Source organism: Condylura cristata, unplaced genomic scaffold (genome assembly GCF_000260355.1).
Source record: "Condylura cristata isolate star-nosed mole 26May11 unplaced genomic scaffold, ConCri1.0 scaffold00024, whole genome shotgun sequence".
In the NCBI taxonomy this organism is placed as follows: Eukaryota; Metazoa; Chordata; class Mammalia; order Eulipotyphla; family Talpidae; genus Condylura; species Condylura cristata.
In genome coordinates this window covers 30954200-30973114 of record NW_004567125.1, presented here as the reverse complement: position 1 = coordinate 30973114, position 18915 = coordinate 30954200, and the positions used below count along the sequence as shown (strand labels likewise).

General features: G+C 52.2%; 3 protein-coding genes across 6 annotated transcripts in view; 2 read left to right on the top strand and 1 right to left on the bottom strand.

Moving 5' to 3' along the window:
- Positions 1-3260, bottom strand: part of USHBP1 (Usher syndrome 1C binding protein 1) — a 9204-nt gene extending 5944 nt beyond the window's left edge. For both annotated transcript variants that reach the window (XM_012728855.1, XM_004688638.2), the window contains exons 1-4: positions 3220-3260; positions 2481-2578; positions 2242-2387; positions 1589-2018 (exon numbers count right to left, since the gene is read on the bottom strand). In XM_012728855.1, coding sequence (XP_012584309.1) covers positions 1589-2018; positions 2242-2387; positions 2481-2534 — 630 coding nt within the window. In that variant the 5' untranslated portion in view covers positions 2535-2578; positions 3220-3260. The remainder of the gene's footprint in view (positions 1-1588; positions 2019-2241; positions 2388-2480; positions 2579-3219) is intronic.
- Positions 3261-7051: 3791 nt separating this feature from the next.
- Positions 7052-13827, top strand: BABAM1 (BRISC and BRCA1 A complex member 1). Of its 3 annotated transcripts, none has more exons than XM_004688637.2 (9): positions 7052-7237; positions 8024-8322; positions 9297-9355; positions 9915-10035; positions 10107-10185; positions 10950-10974; positions 12263-12392; positions 12582-12668; positions 13359-13827. In XM_004688637.2, exons 2-9 carry the CDS (start codon positions 8038-8040, stop codon positions 13560-13562), a joined length of 990 nt encoding a protein of 329 aa, XP_004688694.1. In that variant the 5' UTR covers positions 7052-7237; positions 8024-8037; the 3' UTR covers positions 13563-13827. The 3 variants fall into 3 exon arrangements, with proteins under 3 accessions (XP_004688694.1, XP_012584745.1, XP_012584744.1); XM_012729291.1 differs by having other exon boundaries at positions 7987-8322; positions 12648-12668; XM_012729290.1 differs by having other exon boundaries at positions 7987-8322.
- A 1101-nt stretch (positions 13828-14928) lies between these two features.
- On the top strand, positions 14929-18641 carry ANKLE1 (ankyrin repeat and LEM domain containing 1). Its single transcript, XM_004688191.2, has 10 exons — positions 14929-14990; positions 15059-15211; positions 15640-15745; positions 15845-15968; positions 16182-16718; positions 16818-17051; positions 17177-17354; positions 17631-17790; positions 17873-18011; positions 18256-18641. Exons 1-10 carry the CDS (start codon positions 14929-14931, stop codon positions 18426-18428), a joined length of 1866 nt encoding a protein of 621 aa, XP_004688248.1. The 3' UTR covers positions 18429-18641.
- The last annotated feature ends 274 nt before the right edge of the window (positions 18642-18915 follow it).

Sequence of the window (18915 nt, the reverse complement as noted above, 5' to 3'; positions counted from 1 at the left end):
TCTTCAAAACACAGTTAGTCCAAAACTACTAAGAATACTTATCAAAGAGGAGCCCTCCCTGGTGGCGCAGTGAGTTAAAGCACAGCACTGAGAAGCTAAAGTCACTTCAGCATGAGTTCAATCCCCTCCCCAGAGGTGACCCACATGGCGCGGCAGACCTCTCCTGACCCACCCACTGCTCCCCTCAGCAGTGTACTTCATCTGTCCGCCTGCTCTGCTCCCCACTCTGTCGCTGGTGAAGCCTCTCACCGTCCCTGCGCCTCTGGCCTGTACCCCAGTTCTGTATGCATAAATACATATTTTTTTAAAAAAGAGCAACATGGATAGATCTTGAGATCATTATGCTAAGTGAGATAAGTTGGACAGAGAAGAGAGAGATAAATAAGAAAGACAAATGCAGTATAATCTCACTTTTATGTGAGGGCTTCCCTGGTGGTGCAGGGATCAGGTCTCAGCACTATCAAGCTATTGCCAACCACTGGAGCTTGACTTCAACCACTGGCCAGGGAGGTGACCCACGTGGCTTGGCAGACCTCTTCAATAGTTTACTTTGTCAATCTGCCTGTTCTGCTCCACACTCTCACCCCTCACACCTCTAACCTACACCACACCCCAGTTCTTGTATGCACAAATAAAGACAAATATTAAAAAAACGAGACAAAACAACAACAAAAAAGAACCAGCTGGTATTGAGAACTGATTGGGTGGTTGCAAAAGGGGCTAGCATGGGAGGGGATGGCAGGAAAGAAAAGCCTTTTTTTTTTTCCGAAAAGGGAAATGGGTCCCAGCCCTGTGCTGGGCTCCCAGTCTTGCCAATTTGATTCTGCAGTTTCATTCATTCATCCCCACGGTTTTAGATTCCATGCCCATGCTGAGCAAGCCAAAATGTGTCCTTCCCATCCTGGGGTCTTCTCCAGCTCTGGACTCGGACAGAGAACGGTCCCTTGTGGTCCTACATGGAGGTCAGGGTCCAACAGCTTCTGGTCATTCTTCCGCTACATCTGAGCCTCCCGCAGCTTTCCCATCGTTCAGTCTTTTCGTCTCCAAATTAGGGCCAGAGCCTCCTCTCTGACTTCGCTTCCCCACAGGCTGTTCCTCACAGGACCGCCAGAGGGCGTCCGTGAACGCTGCGTCAGGTCCCCACCCATTCCCAGATCAGAACCCTGGTTCCAGGCTCCCACCCCAGTCAGAGCAAAAGTTCAAAACCTCCCACAATGCTCTGCCAGGCTCTCCACCCATCAGCTTCCTTCCCTCGTCTCCTCCCATTCACCACCACATAGGCGACCGCACTGTCCCTTGGAGATGCCGATCGATCACATTCCCTCCTCAGGGCCTCTGCCTTGACTGTTCCCTCCACCTGAAATGCTCTTCCCTAGAATCTTGAACCTCTATTTCCTTTGTGGTTTATCACCTCTTAGGTGGGCCTCTCTGATCACTTAAATATAAGTGCAAGGGACCTTTGTCTGGAACTCAACTATCAGTGCTGCATAAATGTTTTTTTGAAGAACAGTTGGGTGTTGCCTGTACCGGCCTGCCTCCTTCCTAAACAAGCGGCCCTAGGAGGCAGCTAGGAGCCATCCCCACTCACCTCTCTCTGCAGCGCTTCCTTCTCAGCCTGGGTAGCCTGCAGGGAGACCTGCATTCGAGTGAGCTCGTCTTCTCGGCTGCTTAGGGCCAGGCGCAACCAGGCATTCCTCTCTGCCAGGCGGGCAGCCTCCCGCTGGCAACCCCCGGCCCTCTCCTGTTCCAAGCAGGGCCGTGGGCCGCCTTCATTTCTGCCCTCCACCTCCACGGGCTCAGGGCAGCTCTGGGGCTGGAGGCGCCAGGCAGCAGCTGTGGCCTCCAGGGAGCTCAGAGCTTGATGCAAAGTCTGAAACACATCCCCAGGCTCCAGGGAGACTGTCTCCTTGCCCTGCTGGACAGCCTCTGGGGCCTGGTGGACTTCTGCTGCCCCATGGGGCCCTTTGGGGGCAGAGGCCAGTTTCTTGTTAGCATCCCCACCAGCTTCTTCCTTAGTCCTATGAAGTGGTGAGAGACGGAAGGTTTTAGAAATGGGCCAGCTGGGGTGGCGGGCACACAGGGGCCAAGGCTGCGTCATGCAGGACTTTGAAATGCAGGCAGAGGAGGACAGCAGGGAGCCATGCTGTGAGTGTGCGCACAGGGGAAGGACATCGGCAGATCCACAGGCGCAATGGGAAATGCGCCAGAGTGGAGCGGGGGCAAGGACCTAGCATGCCTTACCTGCTGCCCAGGCTCTGCACAGCAGTCTTTGCCTCTGGGCCCAGCTCCAGCTTGCCGCTCTCCTGTAATGGCGCAGGGCCCAGCTCAGAGCTGCCACTGACTGCCTCTGCCTCCTCTGAACTCTCTGCCACAGGGTCCAGCTCAGCCTACAAATGAACCCCACAATCCAGCGCTGAGCCAGGCAGGGCTGGACCTGGGGTCCCACACAGCTGGGTGTGGCCGAGAGGGACGACACTTACAGGCAGGGCGTGCCTCCCTCGCCGGCTTCGGGGCCGGGCGGCCCGGGTGCTCATGCTGTCCAGAAATCAATGTCTAAGGAATCTTCCTCCTTCCTCACCTGTTAAAACCTGGTCTTGTCTTTGTTGTTTGGAGCAAATGGGAGCCTCTATTTCCTCTTCTGCGAAATGGGCATTTCTCCCTCCAGAAGGGTCTTGGGTGGGAAATACTGATTCGGCACATTTGAATGCGACCCTGGGCAGGCAACTCACTGCCTCCCAGTGTTTCCCTGACCTCTCCCTTTCCCTCTGCCTCCTTTATGGTTCATACCTCTGTGCCCTGTTGCCCCCCTATCTGGACCTAGGACATGGACTTCAAGAGTCCCTTCTTTGGGCCCTCCCTGGTGGCACATTGGGTTAAAGCACAGCACTATGAAGCTAACTGCACTTGCAACAGCTTCAGCATGAGTTCAATCCCTGGTCAGGGAGCTGACCCACATGGCACAGCAAACCTCTCCTGACCTGCCAGCTGCTCCCCTCAGCAGTGTACTTCGCAGTCTGCCTGTTCTGCTCCCCACTCTGTCTCTGGTGAATCCTCTCACCAACCCTGCACCTCTGGCCTGTACCTCAGTTCTATATGCATAAATAAATAAATATTAAAAAAAAAAAGTCCCTTCCCCACACCAGGGGCCTCCCGAACTGGAGCTCCTAATCCCTGGGCTGGATCCCCTCAGTATACTCTCCTCTGTCTTTCTGGGAGTACCTTGGTCAGAGGCCTGATTCTCTGAACACTCTTAGGATCACTCTGGCTACTGCTTGTTCAGGCCTGGGCTGGCCAAGACTGGCCTGGGAGGGGCCAGGAAACAGGAAGCCCCCTCCCCTCATCACATGACTTGTTATTGTGCAGTTTCCTCTTCAAGGACAGTGGCTTCCTTTGGTCCCAGTGGGGAATATGTGTCCAGCTCTTGATGCCAATCCCTCCTCATCGAAGTTTCCCAGCTTATGACTCCTCCACTTCCGACGCTTGGACTTTGTTGCCAGAATGTTCCACTGGGCTGAGGCTTGTCACCTCGTCCTCTGTGAGCTTATTCACCTGTCCCTATAGTGTCGGTCACAGTGTTCATTCAATTATAGACAGATCTGGAATGGAAAACCTTGAGCAAGTGATATCCCACTCTGAGCCTGTTTCCTGAGGTGGGTATAATTATAGCATTTTTCTATAGTGTCATGGGAATTTCAGCAAGCAATTTGCACATGGCCAGGCACCATCAGGCAGCTGAATTATAATGCCTGCTCTTGCTCCTTCTCTGGCTGTCCTATTTCTGCTTCCTATGCCAGCTGCTGTTTCCCCTGCTTAAGTGCTAGTTTCCTCAGAGCCTAGATGGTCTCTTCATCCTGCCCATTTTTCCTACATACACCTCTAATGGACCTCTCCTCCTTTTTCTACTTAGGCACCAGAGATCTCACTGCTCACCCTTCTTGCTCATATACTTTCCCTCCATGGCTTCCCATTGCCCCTGGGAGACACTACAAGCTCTTCAGTCTGGAGTTCAAGACCTTTAAAAATCATACCCAGTACCTGCATCCATGTATACACCATGCTTTAGCTAGGATGAGCCACTCTTCCGACAGCTGAGGGTTCTCAAGTCTTTCACACCCCGGAGCCCTTGGCAAGGTTGTTATCTCTGCCTGAAACACTCTCTCTTCTAGAACTGGTTTGAACTCTGTAGAGACTGGAGTAGCAGGAATATTCCTGGTCCCACTGACAGATGTCTCAAGGATGAAGCTTCTTCTGTGTCAAAAGGTGATAGGGAAAGAAGTTGCAATTCTCTAACTTGAGGGTACCCAGCAGGATTGATCCACATGCTCAGCTCCAGTCAGATCAACCTACTAAAGTTACCTCTACTCTGAAGCTATTCCAAACTTCCAGACCTTTATTTTTAGTCTAGAATGCTTTCCCTTTTGCTTTTCTCATAAATTCTCCATCCTTCAAGGCTCAAATTACACAGTCCCTCTTGCCTACCATTGAATAAGGGCTTAACTATTTTTTTAAAGATTTATTTATTTGGGCCCTCCCTGGTGGCGTAGCGGGTTAAAGCACTGCACTGAGAATCTGAAGCCGCTTCCGCAAGAGTTCAATTCCCACCTGCCCCGGAGGTGACCACATGGCGTGGCAGACCTCTCCTGACCCACCCACTGCTCCCCTCAGCAGTGTACTTCGTCGATCTGCCTGTTCTGTTCCTCACTCTGTCTCTGGTGAAGCCTCTCACCGCCCCTGAGCCTCTGGCCTGTATCCCAGTTGTGTATGCACAAATAAATAAATCTTAAAAAAAAATAATAAAAATAAATAAATAAATAAATAATAAAAATAATAAAAAATAAAATAAAATAAAAATAAAAATAAAAGATTTATTTATTTGTGCATACAGAACTGGGGTACAGGCCAGAAGCTCAGGGGCAGTGAGAGGCTTCACCAGAGACAGAGTGGGGAACAGAACAGTCAGATCGACGAAGTACACTGCTGAGGGGAGCAGCAGGCGGGTCAGGAGAGGTCTGCCACACCATGTGGTCACCTCCGGGCCAGGCGGGAATCGAACACATGTGGAAGCGGCTTTAGATTCTCAGTGCTGTGCTTTAACCTGCTGAGCCACGAGGGAGGGCCCAGGGCATAACTATTTTTCAAACAAAGAAACAAAGGCTCAGGTCTTCCTTGGTGGTGCAATTAAAGCACAGCACTGTGAAGCTCAGCACTAGTTCAATCCCAGCCAGGGAGGTGACCCACATGGCACAGCAGACCACTCCTGACTAGTCCGCTGCTCCCCTCATCAGTATACTTCAGACAATCTACCTGTTCTGCTCTCTTCTCCGCCTCTGGTGAATCCTCTCACCACTCTTGCAGTTCTGGCCTGTACCCCAGCTCTGTTTGCATAAAGAAATAAATCTTAAAAAAAAAAAGAAAGAAAGAAAGAAAAAGAAACAAAGGCTCAGATTGATTTTTTTTTTAAGATTTATTTCTTTATGCATACAGAGCTGGGGTACAGGCCAGAGGTGCAGGGGTGGTAAGAGGATTCATCAGAGACAGAGCAGAGAGCAGAACAGTTGGACTGATGAAGTACACTGCTGAGGGGAGCAGTGGGCAGGGCAGGAGAGGTCTGCCGCGCCATGTGGGTCACCTCCTGGGCCGGGGATCGAACTTGTGCTGAAGTGGCTTTGTCTTCTTAGTGCTGTGCTTTAACCTGCTTCGTCACCAGGGAGGGCTCTCAGATGGATTTTTAAATGGAAATTGGGAAGCCTCTCCGGTGGAGCAAAGGGTTAAAGTCTCAGCGATATCAACCTATCACTAGCCATGGCACCTTTGTTGAACCCACCGCCAGGAAGTTGATTCACATGGCGCAGCAGATCTTTCCTGCTTTGCCGACTGATCCGCTCAGCAAAGGATTTCAGTAGATTTGCCTGTTCTGCCCACTCTCACTCTGTCTCTGGTGGATAATCTTTTCCCTATTCTCCTTACTTCTGGCCTACACCCCAGTTCTTGTATGCATTTAAAAAAATCCTAAAAAAAAAAAAAAAAGAAAATGGTAGGCTCTCCCTGGTGGCACAATGTGTTAAAGCGCAGCACTGCAATCTGGCTACAGTCGCTTGTATGCGAGTTCATCCCCAGCCCCGGAAGTGATCCATATGGCTGGCAGACCTCTCCTGACATGCCCACTGCTCCTTTTAACAGTGTACTAGATCAATCTGCATGTTCTACTCTCCACTCTGTCTCTGGTGAATCCTCTCACTGCCCCTGAACCTCTGACCTGCACCCCAGTCGGTATGCATAAATAAATAAATCTTTTTTTTAAATGATAATTGGGCTAAGAGGACAAGTGTGCATAAAGAAGAAAGGGTAGTATTTTTTATTTTTGCAAATATATGTAAAGTAAGGAGTATAATTAAATAACCCAGAGGGACCCTGGGACGTGGGTCACGCCTTCAAACCTCCCCCAACCTGACCAAAATCAAGATCAGCTCCACTAACCTCACCAATCACCAATTAGAAATGTCTCTTCCCTCCTCCCCCAACTCAATCCCACTCATTTGATATATAGCATGCTCGGCCTTTCCCATTATATCCCATTGAAAACCCTACTCCAGCCCTCGCTGGTGGCGCAACGGGTTAGGATGCAATACTGCAAGCTGACCATAGCCTCTTCAGTGCAAGTTCGATGCCCTGCCCCAGAGGTGACCCACATGGAGCAGCAGACCTCTCCTGTCTCTCCCACTGCTCCCCTCAGCAGTGTACATGATCGATCTGCCTGTTCCACTCCCCACTCTGTCTTCAGTAAAGCATCTCATCATCCCTGCACCTCTGGCCTGTACTCCAGTTCTGTATGTATAAATACATAAATCTTCAGCATCCAGAAATATTGAAAGATCCGCCCGCTATTGTTTTAGCCAATCACATTCAAGGTCCCGCCTCACTCACTGTCCATCACATTCAAAATCCCACCCCAATACAGTTCCAGCCTATCCGTTTCCAAGGCTTTCTCGCGTCATCCCGCGGACACTGTAGTCCTCTGAACTACATTTCCCAGGAGGCCACGTATCCGTACACGCAATTTCCGGCTGCGAAGATGGCGGCGCCCTAGGGAGTCGGCTCAGGAGTTGGAGGGTGATTCAGGTTACGGTGAGAATTAGGTGGTGAAAGCTCGCTGGACCCATCCCTATCATCCCGAGAGGTCGAGCGTCCCCAGTCCAGAGGTCCAGATCGCCGCCTCATCTGAGGCTTCCGCCATCAGGTTTGGTTTTTTTCAAATCTCCCTCCCATTTGTTGCAGCTTAGGCTTTGTTTTCCTAGAGGTTGTATGGGACTGCAAGATACTCAGAGACCATCCCGGGCATCTCGCAGCCATTGGCCAGATAGGCAACCGTTACATTAGTGTCCTATCTTTCCTCAGAGGGAACTGTCATACCCACATCCACTGCCCTCCCTGTGCAGAGACCCTTTAGGCGCGAAGCGCCAACTGGGGAGAGTCGGAGCAGTCATTAATGCGTTATTTATTCGAACCTTTTCCGTTTCAGAAACAGAAAACCCAACTGAATCTTTATTAAGCAAGAAAGGGAAGTTAGTGGGTTATAGACTGGTTCAGGATAGCTGGAGCCAGGCCCTCAGAATTCTATGACCTGTCACTTCAGGCAGGCCCACTTTCCCAATTTGGAGTCAGAAGAGGCCTTTGGTAGATCTCGATTTTTATCCTAACACCTTCGCAACTCTAATGAGCCCTTCTTCCCAACAATATTATTGGGAATCTGGTAACTGCCCCATCTTTGATGTCTTCATTATCCAAGTGGGGGGGTGCAGGATTCTCCCTATTGGAAAAAATGGGACACTACTACTGACATCAGAGTGGATGGCAGGCTGAGAAGTTTAAAATGCACCCATTCCACAGATGAAGAAATTGAGGTCCAGAGGAGGGACTCTTATAGGCACTAAGAAATTCAGGCTCTACCATCCTATCTGGTAACCAAATGTTTTTAACATCCTAAAGAGGAACATCCTGGCTTCCCCCATTCCTGCTCCGTCAGTCCAATCAGGAGTCATGGAGGTGGCAGAATCCAGCAGTCCAACTGAAGAGGAAGAAGAGGAAGAGGAGCAGTCAGTTGAACCCAGGCCCCGCACACGCTCCAACCCTGAGGGTGCTGAGGACCGGGCACCCGGGGCTCAAGCCAGTGTGGGCAGCCGCAGTGAGGGTGAGGGTGAGGCAGCTAGTGCTGATGATGGGACTCCCAATGTCCCAGGAACAGGCCCGAAGCCCTGGCAGGTGCCCCCACCAGCTCCTGAGGTCCAGGTGCGGACACCAAGAGTCAACTGTCCAGAGAAAGTGGTAAGTAGGTCCTCCCTAGTAGTGCATTGGGTTACAGCACAGCACTATGAACAGTCACAGCTGTTTCAGTGCAAGTTCGAATCCCTGCTGGAGGTGACCCACATGGCATGGCAGACCCCTCCTGTCTCACCTGCTGCTCCCTTCAGCAGTGTACTTTGTTGTCTGCCTATTCTGCTCCCCACTCTGTCTCTGGTGAACCCTCTCACCCCCCTGCACCTCTGGCCAGTGCCCCAGTTCTGTGTCCATAAATAAATAAATCTTTAAATAAAAAAAAGAAGGGAAGAGGGAAGCTTGGACTGTGGTTCTAAGCCATTAGAGAACTTTTGGTTAAACATTCTTGTCAGTTGTAAACATTCCCGTATATTACTTTCCTAAGGCTGCTACTCTAAATTACTGCTAACTGGGCAATTTAGAACAACAAAAATATATTCTCTTATAGTTTCTGGAAGCTAGAAATCCCAAATCAATCTATTAGCAGTCTCATATGAGCTTTCCTGCCTCTTCCAGTTTCTGGGCATTCAAGGCATTCATAGCTGTATCAGTCTAGTCTCTATCTCTGTCTTCACTTGATCTTCCCCTCTGTGTGTCTCTTTTTTCCTGTCTTTTCACGTAGTGACATTATTCATTGAAACAAGATAATCCTACCTTGGTTAAGTCTGTAAAGACCCTAATTTCAAACAAAAGTACATTGGTGGACACATCTTTGGCAAAACTACAGTTCTACAACAGTTTTTTTTTGGCTCTGTGTCAGATGTCTGATTTATTTATTTGCTCATTAAGGTACTTTTCTCCTGAGCCTTCCAAAGTGGGTGGGAAGATTGGCTGGAAGGATAGTGGGTAGACTGGAAGTGGAGGAATTCACAGTGTCTTTTCAGAAAGGGTTGCTTCAAGAGCTCAGAGAGCTGAGAAAATGGTCTGGGGTTCAGGCTGGCTGCCAATCACAGTGCCCTCACTGCCCTCCTGCTTCCTTGCAGATCATCTGCCTGGACCTGTCAGAGGAAATGTCACTGCCAAAGCTGGAATCATTTAATGGGTAAGAGGGACATTTGGATATGTAGGCACATTGGGAGAGACTCAGCCCCCAAATATGGGTTCCTCTCTGAAACTCACAACTGCTTGGCCTGGCCTGGTCCCAGATAGTGCTAGAGAGTGGCAGTGGGAACTCCAGTGATACAGCCCATCTGTCCCATGCATGGGAGAGCTGTCGTTCACCACCCAGAGCAGTGACTTGGGCAGTTTGAGAAGCAAAGCGACTTGTTCAAGGCTTCATAGCAAATGGGCAGAGCCAGATTCAGTTAGTCTGACTCAAAACCCAGTCTAGTGGGGTCTCTGAGGTTGAGTGCAAGGCCTCATTGTGGCTGAATGAAGATGGGGGTGAGTGGCTCTCGGTAGATCAGCCGAGACCCAGCTGGCCAGAGGGACCCGTTTGGGAGAGAGCGGGTCAGAAGGCAAGTTTTTTTTTTTTTTTTTAAAGAAGGCAAGGTTTGTGGGGTATCCCATGAACCTCTTGCTTTATAACCTGAGCTGGATGCCTTTTATTCAGGCAGGGTGCCTTGCCTTAACCATACCCCTCACTCTTCATCCTTCCCCAGTTCCAAAACCAATGCCCTCAATGTGTCCCAGAAGATGATTGAGATGTTTGTAAGGACAAAACACAAGATTGACAAGAGTCATGAATTTGCACTGGTGGTGGTGAACGACGACACAGCCTGGGTGAGGCTGGGGCCAGATGGGGTCCCCTGGGTGCTGGGGAGCACCTAATTGAGACCTGTGCTTCCCTGCAGCTGTCCGGCCTGACCTCTGACCCCCGTGAACTCTGCAGCTGCCTCTATGACCTGGAGACGGCCTCCTGTTCCACCTTCAGTATCCTTCCAGGCAGGGGCACCCTGTGGAGGGGGTCAGCCTTTCTGAGGACCCTGGGAATCCTGATCCAGGGAGGAAGTTGGCTCAGGCTGGGTCAGGTCCAGCTGAGTTGAGATAGGCATGGGCAGATACCTCCCTGAGCTTCAGTTCCTCGTCTGTAAAATGGGGCACAAAGCCTACTCCACAGGGTGGCTGTGAAGATAAAGTTCTCTTCAGCCAATTGGACTCTGGGTGTCAAAATGCATCCACCTGGGGAGCACTTCATGCTTTGAGTATACAGTAAGTGTTCTATAAGTGCAATGTGTGTCTGCAAAGTTGCAATCACCATTACAGGCTCCTTCATCCCTGGCACAGCACATTCTATGCTAATGTGATTATTAAAGGTTCCTATATAGCCCCCAGTTCGAATAGAGTATGATCCCTGTGAGTTAAAAACATAAACAGCGGTGAGGATTGGGAGGATACGGCAGGGGCCCCTTTGGTTTTTCACTGTAAGGAGGGTAACCCTGGCCCCAAGGGAAAGGGGAACTTGGAGTCACCAAGGGTCTTGTATGCAGCCAGTGCCAGCCCCGTGTTTTGTGATCTGTGCAGTGGGAGCATTGAGACTCAGAGAAGCCAAGCAGTTCAGATGGGTCACCAGTCTCTGGCACAGTGGTGCCTGGCAGTGACTCGGAGCCCCTCGGCTCCTCTGGCAGTTAGGTTGAGGCACCCACCCCTGCCCACCTGTGTTCTGCCACCAGTTTTCTCCTTAGCACCCCTGCCAGATCTGGAAGGTCTCTTCAGCCTCATGTGAGTCCCCTGCCCCCCCCCCTCCATTCTGCTGTTTTCACCCAGATAGTAAATATTTTCCACTTCACAAGTGTCATGATCTTTGTAGAAACAGCTGGACTCTGCCATGGTAAAGGCCTTCCTTTGTCTCATGGATGTGGCCGTGTACTGATAAAATTCATGAGCACTGACATTTGAATTGTATATTATTTCCCCGTCATGAAATATCCTTTTGTTATTTTCCCCCTTCATTTAACAAGGGAAACCAGGCCTCGCTGTCCACAGTGTGCGCCGGCCCCTCGTGGTGGTCTTGGAGCGTGTGTTGCCTTTTCAGTTGTGACTAACCGGCTTCAGCCAACTCGGGTTTTGCAAGGAAACCCATGGGGTAGCTTGTCAGTAGCAAGGCAGTGTGTTTTCATTTTGCCAGGCATTGCCAAAGCATTTTCTCAGGAAAGTAACCCTGTTTATCTCCTCCAGCATCAGGGTTGCTGACATTGAAAATTCTGCCTGTCTGCTAGGAGGAAGAGGCCATATGTAGGTTGGCTGTGCTGTCCTTTGAACTTTGTTCCATTTACTTTTAATCCTTGTAAGAGTCCCTTCCGTGACTTGTCAGTTTTTATCTATCTAATTTTATCTATTTTTCTAAGGCGATATCAGCTTTTTTCTTGTTGATGGTCAGATTTGCTTTTTACATATGAAGAACATGCTCAACGTGAGATCTCTTGGTTAACATGAGGTCCAGCCATATCACAGTGCAGAAGTAGGTACTACCTTAGCATATGAAACCTAGTTCTCGCCAAAGGCCCCCCTAACCTGATAGGGCTGGTCCAACTCAGCATGGGGGGTATTTTGGGGGGCATTTAAATCTCCCTGATGGGGGCCCTCCCTGGTGGCGCAACAGGTTAGGACATAGCACTGCAAGTGAGCTGCAGTCACTTCAGTGCGAGTTTGATCCCCAGCCCCCGAGCTGATCCACCTGGTGCGGCAGACCTCTCCTGTCTCACCCGCTGCTCCCTTCAGCAGTGTACTTCGTCGATCTGCCTGTTCTGCTCCCCACTCTGTCTCTGGTGAATCCTCTCACCACCCCTACACCTCTGGCCTCTACCCCAGTTCTGTATGAATAAATAAATAAATCTTTAAAAAAAAATAAATCTCCCCGATGGAACAGGATATATCAGGCAGAAGGCTGAGAGGCAACAGTGAACTTGGGGTCAGGTGGGGCCTTGCTTGCCTTATTGGGGGCTGGGTTTTCTGAGGGTGAATGACTAGGTATGTGGAGCCTAACTTGTTCCCTTCCCCACTGTTGCAGCCAGCAGAAGACTGAGCTTCCGGTCACAGAGAATGTGCAGACAATTCCACCCCCATACGTGGTCCGAATTATCCTTGTCTACAGCCGTCCACCCTGCCAGCCCCAGTTTACCCTGACGGAGCCCATGAAGGTTAGTGAGGCCTATAAGAGGGAGGACTGCCTGAGCCAGCAGGATGATGGGTAAACACCAGGGGCCTTTTCCTAACCACAGGAGGCGGGGTAGCACCTTTGGGCAGGTTCCCAGAGTTCAAGGCAGAAACTGGGGATTTGGGAGTGTGGAGTGACCCAAGTCCCAAAGGCTGATGTCCTTCCACTGTAGAAAATGTTCCAGTGTCCGTATTTCTTTTTCGACATCGTTTACATCCACAATGGTGCGGATGAGAAGGAGGAGGAGATGACTTGGAAGGTAAGGGGCCCCGGTGGCTGTGGGTGGTATGTGGATGTAGATGGGATGTCTCACAACCCACCCACCTTGTGCATGGGGTCATTCAGTCATTCAGCAACCATTTCATATGTCAGCTGTGAGCTGGTGGGGGCTGTTGGCTTGGTGGCCCTGGAGGCACTTAGTCCTACCTTCCTCCTCCCAGTTCCTCCTGCTTCTCTCTTTGTGCCTGTGTCTGCCCCTGTCTGAGCACCCCTCCCTCCCTACTCTTTAGGCTCTGCTGATTCTTCATGCCCCAGCCCTCCCTGAATTAGGTGAAACCTTTAGTGGGCTATTTATTGCTCTGGGTTTCACTTTACCCAACTGTGAACAAGAAAAGTTGAGATCAGTTCCTACTCATTCCTCAATACCCCAAACAAAGACATTTCTCTGGGAAACTTTCCCTGATCTTAGGAAATCAGCTTGAGGGCAGGAGATTATCTGAATCCCATGGTGTCTCTCCCGAATGGGGACTCTTGGGCTGATCTTTTGGTGGTCCCCAACATTTACTGGGGGACAAGGAATGTTTGCTAAACAAGGCAGTATTTTTTGCCTGGCAAACTCCTCTTCATCCTTCTGAACCCACCTGATGTTTCTTCCTCTGTGAAGCCCTGCAGAGTCAGGGAGAGCCTCTCAGGGGAATCCCAGCCTGAAAAGCCCCTTCCTGGCCCCCAGGACATGTTTGCCTTCATGGGCAGTCTGGATACTAAGGGTACCAGCTACAAGTATGAGGTGGCGCTGGCCGGACCAGCCCTGGAACTGCACAACTGCATGGCCAAGCTGCTGGCTCACCCACTGCAAAGGCCCTGCCAGAGTCATGCCTCCTACAGCCTGCTAGAAGAGGAGGATGAAGCCACTGAGGCTGAGGCCACCGTCTGAACCATCCCCGTACCTCTTAACCTTCTGTTACGGGGAAACCCTTGACCTAGAGTGCTGGGGTCTCTGAGAACCCCCAGGAAGGGATTCCAGGAGACAAGCAGGGTCTCTGGCGCCCCTGAAAGATACCCAAGATTCCAGGAAGCATGCCTGGGACTCTAAGCACCCACTGCCCATTTTTCCCAGCCTACATCCCATTCTTCGTTTGTCCGTTGTAATTTTTGTTATTCCCTATGATATTTGTCATCAAATAAAAATGTCTAACTCAGGTCTGTACACTCACTTGTATTAACTGGGACCTTTTGGGATGCAAATGATACAGAACTCGACCACTGAGTGGAAACAGTAAGGGCTTCATTCTTGTAGATGAAAAATAATGGTGCAGCTTCACGCTTGGCTGGATCCTGGTGCTCAGACACCCATGCCAGTGGGGAGGACAGAAATACTCTGTGATTGGGGTTCAAGGTTACCTCCTGTCCTTTGAACCCCCAGGATAGGAGTGAGATGGCTGTGGCAACTCTCTAAAACCCAATTCGAATAAAATAGAAGTGCTCCCAGCACCCCAGGTGACTTCTTGCCTGGGCCTTGTGACCTTGCTTTGGGTAGAACTCTGTTCTGATTGGTCAGGTCCTATACCAAGGATTTCTCTTTGGGTGGGGAGAAGGAAGCACAGCTTCATCAGGAAATACTGTGGGAGCTCCGCAGAGGAAGGGAAGAAGGGAATAGAAGGCCACCATTCTACTACCTTCCAGGATGATGGAAAAAAGTGTGCCAGTTAGATCCCCTCCCCTATGAACTGAAAATAACTTTAGTGAGCAACAGCTCTGATTGGGCACCTATGGTGAAATACATTCAATACTCATGTTGCGAAGATTTTTCCCATTTGGGGAAAATCTCTAAGGCCCAGTGGGGCTCCCACGTAAAGGGCTCCTGGCGACGCTGAACCGAAAACGGGTTACTACTAACAGCTTTGGAGGCTGGAGCTGTTCATCAAAGCCTTAGATAGGACAGGGGCTGGTGCCTCCCAGTGGAAGCTGCTTGAGTACCGTCGGATCCCGGGATCGTGGTCGCACTCCCTCCAGTCCTGTGCGTCCTCATTTCCCGGCCTTGCGATAAGGGCGCAGCCGATGGCCTCCACCCGCCCGAGCCCTTATCAGCGTGCCCAGACCGGACCAAAGAGCCACTCGGTGTCGCGGGACCAGGCGGGAACTATACTCAAATCCCGATGTGGTGCGGGCCAGCGTGGCTGCGGACCCTCTGCGCCCCTGGGGTGCGGAGACTGGCATCGAAGGGCGGGGCGGCGCGTGCGCACAGGGATAAGGCGGGAAGTTGGAAACCAGAGCCCCGCGGCGGGGCGAGAACGCCGGCAATGGGCCCTGCAAGTGGCCTGTCGCGGCGCCTGCGGGTGGCGCTGCGGCAGGAGGAGCCGCGGTGAGGGCGGGGCCCGGGCGGGCGGTGGGCAGCGAGGGTTGCGGTCCTTTCTGACACTGTGTCCGCAGAGCCGTGGAGGAGCTGCTGCGCCGAGGCGCTGACCCCAACCTGGTGCTAGACGATGGCGCGGCAGCCGTGCACTTGGCTGCCAGAGCCAGGCGCCCGCGCAGTCTTCGTTGTCTGGAGACCCTACTGCGCCAAGGCGGGGACCCCAACGCCCGGTGAGGAGGCGGGGCCCGCGCCTGGGTGGGTTCTTCGGCGCAGGGGAGAGGGTCTCCGTGTTCTGAAGGCTAGGTCTGTCGTTCTGAGAGGGGCGCCCCGCGGTCCGAGGCCAGACTGGGGACTGGGGGGGCCTTGGGGAGGGATCGTGATTGTCCCAGGGCTGGGACTAGCGTCTCTGGTTAAAGGTGAGGTGTGCGGTTGCATTGAGTCTGGAATGGCCGGGGTGGGGGTGGGGCAGTCAAAGGTTTGGAAACTCTAGCGTGAGAGAACAGAGGTTTAGTTCCAGCCCAAAGGCGGAAGCTGTGGGTTGCGTTCCGAGGGTGCTTTCTGACTGGATGGCGAAGGTGGGAAACGAAAGGCCAAGATTCAGGTGCTCCGTGGTTTAGACTCTGCCCGCCGCTAACCCCTCCTCTGCGCCCGCCACTAGATCCGCGGACGGGCTGACACCGCTGCATGTGGCTGCTGCCTGGGGCTGTCGCCGCAGCCTGGAGCTGCTGCTGAGACTGAGAGCAGACCCTGAACTGCGCGATCAGGTTGTCCTATGCGGCCAGCTGCTTCGGGGTGCCCCGGAAGGAGGGAGGGAAGAGGAGGGAGAGGGCCTCGGATGCCCCCAGCTGACTGTGCTGCGACAGGATGGGCTACGCCCGCTGGACCTGGCAGAACAGCAAGGACACCAGGATTGTGTGCGCGTCCTGCGGGAGCTGGAGGGGCTGACCTGGACTGAAGCCGAGATCCAGGAACCCCAGCAGGGGCCTGGTGGTGAGGAGGGTCTGAACAACTCTGCGGACTTAATTTCTGGTCCAGCTTTTTGTGACTTTGTCTCTGATGTCCACTGTCTCCTACTAGTTCAGACTCTGTCGTCCTGTCTCCCTCAATGTTCTCTTCATCATACTGTCTCCCTCCTCTTTGTGATTCAGTGTTCTGTGTTTGGACTTGAATTCCATCTCTGTCTCTTCCTCCCTGTTCCAGAACCCAGACCATGGCACGAGGGATTGGAAGACAGCCCCTCTGGTCCTCCTCATGTGACCCTGGAATCCACAGCATTGGGCAGAGGTGACAGTAGGGACATGGGCCTAGAGGCTGCCCGTGAACCCCAATGTCTCCTTGCCCACCCTGAAGTTGCTGATGAGGATGGGCGATTGCTGTCTCCAGGGTGCTGGGACTATAGCTCAGATGCCTCTTTTGTCACTGCAGTTGAGGCCTCAGGAACTGAGCACCTGGCCCCATGCATCTTCCCTTGGGCTAGGTCATTGCCTCAGACCAGGCAGGGGCTCCTGAGTGAGCCCGGGTCTCTGGGTACCCAGCAGCTGTCACATGGAGCCATCATGGGGGGCAGAGAAGCAGAACTCAATGCATGTCTTCAGCCCCTGACTCTGACCTCTCCAGATGCCTCCCCCTCTTCCACAACCCTCCGAGAACAGAGTCCAGTCCCTACCCCACCTAGGGAACTACTACCTGAGCCCTGCAACCCCCACTCCCTGGAGGAGGACCAGCCATCCCTCAGCAGTGCTGTGGCTGAGCCCTGCAACCCCCACTCCCTGGAAGAGGACCAGTCATCCCTCAACAGTGATGTGCCTGAGCCCTGCAACCCTCACTCCCTGGAAGAGGACCAGCCATCCCTCAACAGTGCTGTGGCTGCGCTCTGGCTGACGGAAGATGAGGCAAGCTCCCCAGGTGGCAAGGACCCCTCCCCCTCTAGGTGCTGCCTTCCGGTTCCCACCATGTCTGACCTGGAGCTGCTGCAGCGCCTCCGAGCGTTTGGGCAGAACCCTGGGCCTGTCACTCCGTTCACCCGCCGATACTACCTGCAGCGACTGGAAGAGCTCCAGGTTGCTCCTGGTTCGTCCCTTTCCAGGTCCAAGGACCTTCCTGGCGTCCCCAAAGACCCCTGGCTCTCATTTTTACCTACTTCTCAGTTCTACACCTGTCTCCCTTGACTCCCTTGACTCAGTTTCTCTTCCCAGGTCTAAACTTCTCAGGGCACAGCCCAGAGCTGGCTGAGGCCTTACGAACAGGCCAGATCCCAAATGCCCAAGCAGATGAGGATGTGCTTGCCCAGCAGTTTGAGCAACCAGATCCCACCAGGAGGTGGCGGGAGGGGGTTGTGAAATCCAGCTTCACTTATCTGCTGCTGGACCCCAGGTACTCGGCAGCAATGATATGGAAGTGGGAGCTGGAAAACTGATTGATTCTTATTTTCTGTGTGCCCTCAGAAGTGAACTGACACATGTCATTAGCTTCTTTATAAAAGGCAGTTGGACTCAACTCATGCTAACTGAGTGTCCTTGGGAGCAGGCACCTCTCTCTGCCCTATAAAATGGGGGTCACTAGATGAGGATACATTCTCTGTTACTTTAGAGAGTGTATCTGGAAAGAGTCCTCTCACTTCTTCCCTCTGAACCATTCACTTCCATCCAGGAAGACTCGAGACCTGCCAGGCCGGGCCTCTTCGTTGACCCCCCTGGAGCGCCTTCAAACTTTTGTCCGTGCCATCTTCTATGTGGGCAAAGGGACACGAGCCCGCCCCAATGTCCACCTCTGGGAGGCCCTTAGTCACCGTGGGCAGCCAGGAAAGCAGGTATGAGATAAAGACTAGGCTCATGCCGGGGTAGCCAGGTGAGGAAAGAAGGGACTGGGGGCAAACGCCTGACTCTACTGAGCCTTCACAGGCATGCCCAAAGGTACGCCAGATCTTGGACATTTGGGCCAGCGGCCATGGTGTTGTCTCCCTGCATTGCTTCCAGCACGTGGTGGCTGCAGAGGCTTATACTCGAGAGGCGTGTCTTGTGGATGCTCTAGGTGGGTGCTTGGCTCATGGGGAGCCACATACGGGTCACTTGGGTTATCATTTTCCTCACCCTTGGCTTTACGTTCATTTTTATGAGCAACTATTGAGTACCAGCTGTGTACCTGCATGTGCATATATTATTTTGTTCTATTGGTTTATCCTTGCTTAAAGGCAACACATGATGGGTTCATTATCATCTGCTTTGCTGAGGCTTCCCTTTAACTTTCCCTGTGACCCCCCTGTCAATCTCTTCAGGGATCCAGATGCTGACCAACCAGAAACAGGGACACTGCTATGGAGTGGTAGCAGGCTGGTCACGGGCTCGGCGTCGCCGCTTGGGGGTACATCTGCTGCATCGTGCTCTCCTTGTCTTCCTGGCTGAGGGTGAACGAGAACTGAGACCCCAGGACATCCAGGCCCGTGGCTGAGCACTGGGGAGTTGGCCATCTAGATGAGAGTTGTTTATGGCATGTGCCCCATGAAAAAAGAGCAACTCCTTATCTCCAGCTCCAGACGGCTGGGGATGAGGGACATATGCAGCAGAGCAACTGCCTGTTGGTCTGAGGGGACTTTGTTACAGATAGAGCTGCTGGAGAGGCAGTGAACTCCCTATCATGGGGGAACAGGTGAGGACCACAAGCTTCTTTGGAACATTCTGGTGCTTCAGAACATAGTGTGCTTTAGTTTGGCCCTGTTTATGTGGACAGAGTTCACTGTTATCTCCCAGACACAGGGAACCCACATTCTGGGATGCACCTGGGGATCTGCCCCAAGAGCCAAGCTTTGCTGCTTCCCAGCCATGGGTCCCCAGACTAGTGGTTTGTTTCTGAGCCACACTTCCTCAGTTTTCCACTGTGGACAGTGAGAGGTCTCAGCTCTGTGAAGAGCTGATTAAACAAAGCTGAGAAGGTCAAG